We start from the raw sequence: 9195 nt of genomic DNA, 5'->3' as shown, positions 1-9195 counted from the left end.
AGTCCACACCTGCTGAATGAGCAGATGAGTGAGCACAGCCGAGGCCTGGCAAGAACAGGATGTGTGAGACCCGGCCAGACTCAGCAGCGCTCAGTCTAGAGCCCCGTCCCGTCCAGCATCGTCACAGGGAAGTGAGAACATACATTTAAGGACGAAGGAGTCCCACAACTAGATTTTTCTTTTATACCAGTCCCATGCTATAGGTCTTTGGAGTATCACTGAGACACTGAGAAAGGATTTGATCCAAGGGAAAGGCTGAGTGATGTGGGAATGTGCCCTTCTCTACACCACACAGTTTCAACTGCTACATTTTTATTAAAGTAACAAAAAAAGCGTACATTTGTCCATAAAGCTGTACATTCTTCCATATAAAAACACTGTTATACAATTAGTAACCTTTGTCTTTTCTGTCAGAATAGCTTACAAACGTACGACTATTATTTATTTTTACTTAATAGGAGAGACAGGCCTGCTCAACAGTCCAGCTCTGGGTGTTTTGCTGTTTTTAAAGTGAACATCAAAAAAACAAGACGAAGCGCGAGACCGCGAGGCTGCTTCTAAAAAGGCAGGAACCTGTTTGCAGACAAGAGGCAACACCACAGTCTGTGGGGATTCACAGCTTTGTTTCCACCCACAGGCCAGAAAGGGGGCTCTTGGGTCTGTGGGCCTGACGTTACCTTTAAAGCAAGAAAGGCTGGAAGCAGGGTCTAGGAAGGCAGCTCGGAGTCTAGAGTTGACGAGGAGGCAGAACTGGCAGGAGTGGGTAGGGAGAGTGTTTGGTAAATAGCACCTTTGTGTCAGAACTGAGTAGTTCAGGAATCCAGGGGAGGGGACTGGCAGTGGAGCGGGGACCCTTGGGTCGGGGTAGAAAGGTTCCTCACGAAGGGGCAACAGCCAGGTAGGCTGGACAGGAGGGGAGCCAGGTCGACCAGATGCTCTAGCTACGTCCTTCTCAAGTGATTCGGGGTTGGGAAACTCAAGGCCTTCTGAGGGACCCCTCACTAATGTCACTGAAAAACCGAAGGAAGGGGATTTCTTCCCAGGATGGATTTCCATGGGCTCCAACCGAGAGCAGTAAATATTGCACAAGTCTACAGACAAACTGGGATTGTGCTGAGAGACAGCAACTTCCCCACAGGTGCTCTGAGCACCAGGGAGAAAGGGAGAAAAAAAAAAGTCCAGGATTGCGGCTTTTAGTGTCAGCCCTACAAGAGTACCAAGTAGTCCTGCAGAACTTGGGGCCTTCTCCCATTCAGCCAAGGACTACCTGTGAGGCTGACCAGCCAGCCAGAGTCCCAAGCACGGAGGGAGAGGTCCCTAAGCCCTCCAGGGCACCAGGAGGTTCTGAGAGCCGGTTCTTCAGACTCTCCTGGGACCCAGGAGGCCATATTGCACAGTGAGTGAGAGCTCTTGTTCTGGAAGATTGGGTGGCTCCGTGACCCAACCAGAAGGGGACAAGAGCGGGAGAGTCAGGGAGGAGTGTTGTGCTTTGAAAAAGAAGGCAGTAAGAAAGAACCTGGAGTTCCCCGTAGCTTTTGAGCCAACTCTCAAAGGGATAATGGCAGCAGCATCAGGACTTTCATGTGGTTCCAGAAAGAAGGGTTTTGGCCAAAAACAAATATCCCCAAGTGGATACTCTTTGGGTCCCAAAATTCCATTGCAAATCACCCCCAAGTTATTCACCACACATACACACAGAGCAGCACACAGCAAAGCAAAGGTTTTGTGCAGAGTACCCTTCCGTCCCAACCCCAATAACCTCTAACTCCTGCCTCACTCCCCTGACCCCCACGAAACAAAAAGCTTTTGTTTCCTGCCTGGGAAGCAACATCTACAGGCCCCTGAGCACAGAATCAGAAACAAGTCATGATTTCAAGAAAAGCGGCTTAGGACAGAAGCAATCGGGAGAGGCCTTTTCACTCTCTGCCCTGGATCTCACTGGAAAAATAAAAAAGAGAAGATTAGGCAACATAGCATAATTGAAGTCCAGGCTTGAGCGCCCCTGCGGAGGAGAGGGGCCAGGGATGCAGGTGTCCTGCTCCGGAGGGCGAAGAGGTCTGGACTTGGCCTCTCTTCTCCCCGCCACAGGGCAGATCTTGACCGCTCTTATTCACAGTTGCTAACCTTGTTTGTTCCCTCTCACATCTTCCTGGGGGGCCAGCCAAGCTTTTCCCACCCCGTCCCTGCCAGGCCGGCCCCCTCCCTACTCCCCCTGTCCCGTAGGTAGGCACTGGCTCCCAGACTCAAGCGCACAACAGTTCTCTCCAAAGGCACCTGGGGAGGCCACTTCCAAGCAGCTCCCTTTAAGGATTTTTCTTTTAAAAAAATCTTTTGGTTTTTTTTCTCCCCTTTTCTTAAAAAAAAAAATAATATATATATATAAATAGCTCTTCATTTAAAATACAGTTCCCCAGGTTGAGGTATGCGGTGGCCTGTTGTCACGGCCGAATGAGTACAGTAGAGTGCCTGGTAGGGGTGGCGGGGGATCTAACTGGACACCGCCATCACGTAGTTCTTCGAGGGGCTGCTCCGGCCCAGCATCATTTGGTTCTTGCAGGTGAGGAGCCCGTAGGAGGCAGCCACCGGGGCCTCCTCGTACAGGACGCAGATGGAGCCGTCCTCCCCGATGCGGTAGGACACCTCATAGGGGTCCACCCACAGGGTCAGCTCGCTGGGCAGCAGCTGGCGCAGCTGGGGCTGGCTGAGTCCGATCTGGCTGGCCACCTTGCTGATGATGGGGTCCATCTTGTGGTTGATGCGGATGCAGCGGTAGCCGGAGCCCTTGGACGGCTTTTCGGGAAACCAGTGGTGCTTGTAGTGCTCTGTGGGGATGGAACAAGAGGGAGATGCCCTGGTTAGAGCGGCTAGGCTGTGAAGGCTACCCACAAGGCGGGATGGGGACGGAGGGGTAGGAGTAGGGGAAGGAACCCAGAGATTTTAAGTAAGCAATGTAGTTTCTCAGGAGTTCCAGGACCCTCCTCTCGCTGAAGCAGAGAACGTTTTAGAGGATTCCCCCCTCACTCCTTCTAGGTCACAGACGTGAGTGTGTGGGGAGGGAGTCCCACAGCTCTGGGGCAATCCCCAGTAGCTGGTGTATTGCTTTTGGCACACTCTCTGTTTAAGGAGGAGGGGTGAGACTGGGGAGGACATGTCCAGGCAGGGCCTCTGGAGACCTGTGAGCTGAAATTGCAAGGCCCGGAAGGCTGCCATCGTTGTCAGACCCACAGCAAGTTGTTGTGTCTCCCACCCTGGGCCCCAAGGGCTCCCTCTGCCTCCTTCAAAAGCCAAAGACCTTCTGCAGCGGCTAGAGGAGTCAAACCCCGGTTGTTTTGATGAAACATATGTTGCTCCTCAGAAGGCAGGATCTGCGTGGGCGCGTTTGGAGATGGCTATCGCTGCTTGAGACCCGCGGCCAACCGGCTAGAAACAGCTGGGAGATCGGTCTCTCCCCTGGCAGCCGCTGGTTATCTCTCGTCAACCTCCCGTTTCACGCCGCCCCCGCCCCCGGCACACGGGCCAGCAGAGCGCAGTTACTACCTACAAGCCTTTCTCAGTACCATAATGGGTGGCAGATGGCTAAGGGGGGCCAAAGCATACAAAGGGGGCCGGGATTCCAACTTCGAGCGAGTCAACAACTGGCCCGGGCACAGCGCAGCCCCGGGGCCGCCGAAGAACCACGGCTGAGGATCCAGGTTGTTGTGAAGGCTCAATTGCGCCTTCTTCCCCCACAGCGACCCGTTGGCTGGCCGGGCTGACTCGCCCCCAGCGCCCCTGGAGAGTCTCAGTAGGGTGAAGGAGCTCGCACTCAGACCCGCAGGTGCCTCCTCCCGGGACAGAAGCCGGCGCCAGGGCTCGCACTCCAGGACAAGGGTCTGCGTCCGCGACAGTGTGGAGGAACGCGCCCGACCAGAGCCATCACGGACCGAGACGAGCGCGGGGCAGCTCAGGGGAGACACGACCCAGGGTAATGGGGGGATGCGGGCCGCCCTGGGGGCTGGAGGGAAACCGAGTTCCGGAGCTGCTCGCGAAGGGAGCCCAGCCCTAAGAGGAGAGGAAAGACGGCCCAGGCAGGAAGGAAGGGGGACCGAGCCCCAGAGGCGGGGCTCGACGGAAGCCAGGATCCTCGGCGGGTGCTCACCTGTTAGTGCCTCCTGGAGAGCCCCGCTGAAAACCTTTAGTCTCTGCTCGCTCACGCAGCCCCGGGTCCTCAGGAGGCTGGAGAGGAAGCCCACGGCGGCGGCGATCTCCGGGAGCATGTCTGTTCTCTTCCCAGTCCAGCGGGTCTGGCTCATGTCGTGCGCGGCTCGGGAGGCGGTGGCAGCGGCAGAGAGCAGTGAGGGGTCTCCGGTGGGACTTGCCGCCTTGCAGGCTTCTTCCGTTCGCTGGGCCGCTGCTCGGGCTCTGCCCGGACTTTACCCGGGACGCGCCTTTCATACTGTTCTCAGAGGCGGGGGAGCCCGCGGCGGCACCCATTGGCCACCGCCAGCGGATGGGGGCGGGGCCAAACGCCCGCCCCGCCCCGCCCCGCGCGCTCCCCCGGCCCGGCCAGGCCGCTAGCCCCCGCCCTCGCCCCCTACGCCTCCTCGGCACTGAGGTCATCGCCCGCTGACGTCAGTGCTGGGAACCCGAGCCGGGCTTGCGGGCCGAGGGTGGCGCGGGGAGAAAAAGTGGAGCCGGGGAGGGGCCGAAGCCTCTCGGCGGAGGAGAGCTGCGTCCAGTTCGCTCCACGCTGGGAATACCTGGACCTGTCCTCTCCGCCAGTCCTTCAAGATTTAGGTCACCGGCCACCTCCTCCAAGAAGCCTTCCTTTGCTGATGCCACCTCTCCCACGCGGTCCCTTTTCTGGCTCCCACATTTTCCAATCTCCATTGTCAGAACCACTCACCCGGACGCTTTGTCACCATTTTACCGTTTTGCCGTGTTTGTTAAATAGGTTTCTCTAGGCTCTTCGGAAATGGGGGCTATGTCTTCTATGTACTTCGACTATAATCCCACCTCCCCCAAACAAGTTCCGCCCTTCCTCTATACCAATGCCTTTTCTCTTGCCTAGCAGCACTCAAGTCTTACCTATTTGACTGTAGGGGTGGGGGCAGTGTTGTAAGACTTTTCTGTCTCAAGTTATTTTCCCAGCTCCCGCTTTCCTTTAAATGCCAAAATTCTTAAATAAGTGGTCTGCTCTCAACTGCACACATTTTCCCATCTACTTCCTCTTCCTCCTCTCTTCCCCCAGCCCTCTCTCTCCTTCCTTCCTCCTTGTGGATTGAAGCTTTTGTAAACACAGGCTCTTGGGGGAAAGAACCCAGCCTCAGTCTCCTGGGTCCACACGCAGGACTGTGTTCAGGGCCCAGCACCATCACAGGTGCTGGGCAGATGTCCCCTCGATGGGGCTAACTTCTAACCCACATCCCCGCACCTGGCATAGTAGGTCCTCCATACATGTTTGCTAAATCAATCAAACCCAATGGCTTCTGGTAGATTCTTATTTTACTTGAACTCTGGGCCCTGCTGACCACCTCTGGAGGCAGTCCCTCCTCCTTTTTCTGGGCCCCTGATACCAGGCTTCTCAGCCTCCTTCCCTAGCCGTGTCTGCCCTGGATCCCCTCCCACCCCTGGTTCCCTCTCTGTGTCCCCTCACTCCTCTCCCTTTTCTCTCTACTTGCCTTCCTCAGAGAAACCCTATTCACGCTGTCCACTCTGATGTTTACTTTTTCACAACTGACTGTCGCGGCTGCATAGTCTGTGTCCTTTCATCCTGCCACTCCCACCACCTGCTCTGTCCTGCCCTTGGGTGTCCAGCCACCACCTCAGTGTCTGTCCAAGCCCACTGTCCTCGTCTTGGAGATGTCCTGATGTCCATTTCTGTCAGAGATACCATCACTTCCCCAGGCACTCTACCCTGAAAACTCACACTCACTTTTGACTCCTCCTTGTACTTTGCTCCTCAGATCCAGCCGCAAGCCACAAGCTTCTTCCTATCTAGATGGCCGCAGCAGACTTGTCAAATCCCACCCCCAAATCACCCTTCCCACTGTCAGGAGATCTGCATCCCCAAAAGTCTGCTTTCACTTGCTCTTTTGCTTAGATCGTTCTGAAACATCCTCCACCCCCATTTGTCTACTGCATTAAGTCTAGACTCCTTTGCCTAATATTAAGATCTTTCATAATGTGGCCCTATCCACCTTGTTAGGTTTCTGCCACTTTGTGCTCCAGGGTCATTCTCCTCACTGTTCTCTAAGCATCAGAGCAGCTCTGCAGCCCAGAGCCCTCAACATTTTGCCTGTGATCCCCACCCCTGCTCTGTAACATGGCTCCCATTCCAGGTACGCCTGAACATGCCTGGCTCTGCTGCACAGGGGCTCATGTCATTATGTCCTGGACACCTCCCTGCCTCCTTCCCACCTCTCCCAATCTCCCTCCCACACTCCTGAAGGCATAGCTGAAGCTTGGTCTTCTACCCTGAAAACCTGCACTCACCATTCTCCCTCTACAGAATTAATGTTATCTGTGCCCCTTATGTGGCATGTATAACCTATTGTTTGGTATTATTAGGGATATTTTTAGAGGCTGCCATCTTATCTCAACAACATTCTGCGGGCTGCTTAAAAACAGGTTACTATGCTTATTTGTCCTACATTTGTCCAGGACAGTTCAGATTTCAAATATTCTGCTCCACCGCTTCATAGAGCTCACCGAGAGGCCCTGGGACACATGTCTTAGACAGCCTCTTCACCAGCTCCTCCCCACGCAGGATCAGGCCAGATGAGACTCTTCTCTCTGCTTGCTGAGAAGAAAATGATTTGTTACAGAAAACAGGGTTGGGGAAGCCTGGGTGGCTCAGTCGTAAAGCGTCTGCCTTCGGCTCAGGGCGTGATCCCGGCGTTCTTGGATCGAGCCCCACATCGGGCTCCTCCGCTGGGAGCCTGCTTCTTCCTCTCCCACTCCCCCTACCTGTGTTCCCTCTCTCGCTGTGTCTCTCTCTCTGTCAAATAAATAAAAAATCTTAAAAAAAAAAAGAAAAGAAAAGAAAACAGGGTTGGGCGTGGAAACAGGAAGACCTACAGTACATCATCCAGGGAGACCACGTGTCACCCAGACCAGAACTGATGGAGGGCAACCACCAAGGAAGTCAGGAAAACAGATTAAAGTATAGATAGGTATACAGCTAGCTCTGGCTTTCCTTTAAATGTGTTCAGCACTTTTCCTTTAAATAGGTTCAGCACCTAAATCTGAAAATACTTAACATCTGCTTGGGTGTGTCTTTGACAAGGGTTGGGTGTTCTGGGCCTTGCTTTTGTCCAGAACTGATTTAAAAAAAAAAGTCTTTTGCCAGACCATCACCTGTTTTTTGCCTTAGGAAACAGAAGTCTGTCCTTATGTAGATTTTTGTATCACTCACCAGGTCACACAGCTAGTTCTCAACAGAGCCAGGACCAGATCTGCCGACTTCCAATATGGCACCCTTTCCATTGGCCCATGGAGTCTCTGCGCTGTTGTTACAATGGCTTGGCCCACAGTTCCACATGGTCCCACAGAGCCATTGTTCCAGGTGATGGTGCAACAAACTGGGGGCAAATGGTGCATTTGGGGGAAGGAACAAGGAGGTCTATCCCTGACCCTCCTCCATTACCCGGATGTGTCTTGGCCTACTCATTGGTGATAGTTGCTGAGCTTTGTATAGGGCATCCATAGGAAACAGGAGGCACTTCTCCTACTTCCTCATCCCCTTTTCTTTCTATTCACAAGCCTAGGGAGAGGAGGCTTCATTTATCCCACACTCAAAAGTTCACAAGTTACTACACAGTGTAATTGTACCCAACTCAGGATTTGGATTCTCAATCAGTTTCTTATAAGGGCAAATACATTATAGTTGTCCAAATTATTTTGGAAATTTCCTGAACCTGCCCTTCCGTTGGTAGGACCAGGATCCTTAGAAACTCAAAAGTCCCAGTTTCGCTTCTTCCCTTTGCATGTTGCGTGCTGCCAGGAGTTCCTTGGCATACTCAAGGTGTAATTGGAGCATCAGGATAAGGACAGTGGGTCCCTCCCTCCCCCCCTCTTCTTCCTGCTCCTCTTCCTCCTCATTCGTTTCTCCCCCCTCGCCCAAGGGCCTTGAGTTGAATTTTGAACATGCAATGCCTTGAGACACAGTACTAACCTGTGACCCCGCCCATTGCCAAGGGGGCAGGCAGCGGTGGGGGTGGGGGTGGACATCAGCTTATGCCTCATCTGGACCAGAAATTTCTATGCCCTGTGATCCTGACCCGCTGACTCCCCTGGTCCTGGATGCCCAGCTCGCCTACTTGTCTGGCCCACCAATGCGGCCCACTGTAGAGTGACACACAGCTTCCCGCGCTGCCCTCCTCAGACCAAAACCCCACCCAGGACAGGGTCCCTCTCCTCGGGCCTCTCAGCTCTGGCCTTGTCTGTGGGGTCATCACACAGGCCTTGCTCTCCACTCCCCAGTCAGGAGCAGCCCGATCGTTGGGTGCAACTCTTGTCTTTCCCAGGGTCCTGTTAGGCCTCCAAGGCCTTGGCTTGGTTGCCAAGGTTACCTCTCAGTTTCCTGACCACATGTGGAGCCGTGAGGTGGAGTGAAGCCGATCTGCTGGCAGAGGCTGGGCTGAGGTATTCTAGGAGGATAACGTCGGCTCACTCCCACACTGTGTGGCGTGTAGTTCTTGTGGATCTCTGTGTGTGCATGTGCGTGTCAGCGTGGGGGGGAGGGCCATATATACATCCGAGTGAGTACACACTTCAGTGTGTTGCGTGCTCTGATGTTCGAGGGTAGGAGGGAATAGAGCCGTGTGTTTGTAGAGGTTAAGATGTACTTATACGAGTATATATTGAGAAATGTCATTTCATGAAGTTTGGATGTTCTGGTGGAGTGTGTGTTTTGGCGGGGAGAGTGGATTTGGCGGGGTATGTCTGAATGCGGCTGCTAGAGATGCTAATTTGATCTTTCCTCTTTTCAGACCTTCCTGGTGACAGCCTCGCTCTGCTGCCCAGAGCTGATAAGAAACGCCACCCCAGGAGGACCAGACGCCTCTTCCTCACTTCCTAATCAGGCTGGAAATACTGCCAAATATAGTCATCACTCTTTGCCAGCATCGCGGGGTCATGTCTAGGACAGCTTTTGGGCTCCCCGTCATCTCACGAAGTCGTACCTCTCGGGAGCAGCCCCAGGCCAGCCTGTCT

General features: G+C 54.0%; 1 protein-coding gene across 1 annotated transcript; it reads right to left on the bottom strand.

Moving 5' to 3' along the window:
- Positions 1-295: 295 nt before the first annotated feature.
- BTG2 (BTG anti-proliferation factor 2) lies at positions 296-4434 on the bottom strand. Its single transcript, XM_008685139.2, has 2 exons — positions 4139-4434; positions 296-2822 (listed from the first exon to the last, which is right to left on the bottom strand). Exons 1-2 carry the CDS (start codon positions 4290-4292, stop codon positions 2488-2490), a joined length of 489 nt encoding a protein of 162 aa, XP_008683361.1. The 5' UTR covers positions 4293-4434; the 3' UTR covers positions 296-2487.
- Between the last annotated feature and the right edge of the window lie 4761 nt (positions 4435-9195).

The sequence above is a fragment of the Ursus maritimus genome, unplaced genomic scaffold, assembly GCF_017311325.1.
Source record: "Ursus maritimus isolate PB19 unplaced genomic scaffold, ASM1731132v1 scaffold_2, whole genome shotgun sequence".
Taxonomy (NCBI): domain Eukaryota; kingdom Metazoa; phylum Chordata; class Mammalia; order Carnivora; family Ursidae; genus Ursus; species Ursus maritimus.
This window is presented reverse-complemented; position numbering and strand designations above follow the sequence as displayed.

Coding starts and splice junctions, on each gene's coding strand:
- BTG2 (XM_008685139.2), bottom strand. CDS start 4,292: ATGAGCCAGACCCGCTGGACTGGGAAGAGAACAGACATGCTCCCGGAG. Junction 2,823..4,138: donor TCTCCAGGAGGCACTAACAG/GTGAGCACCCGC, acceptor CCATCCCCACAG/AGCACTACAAGCACCACTGG.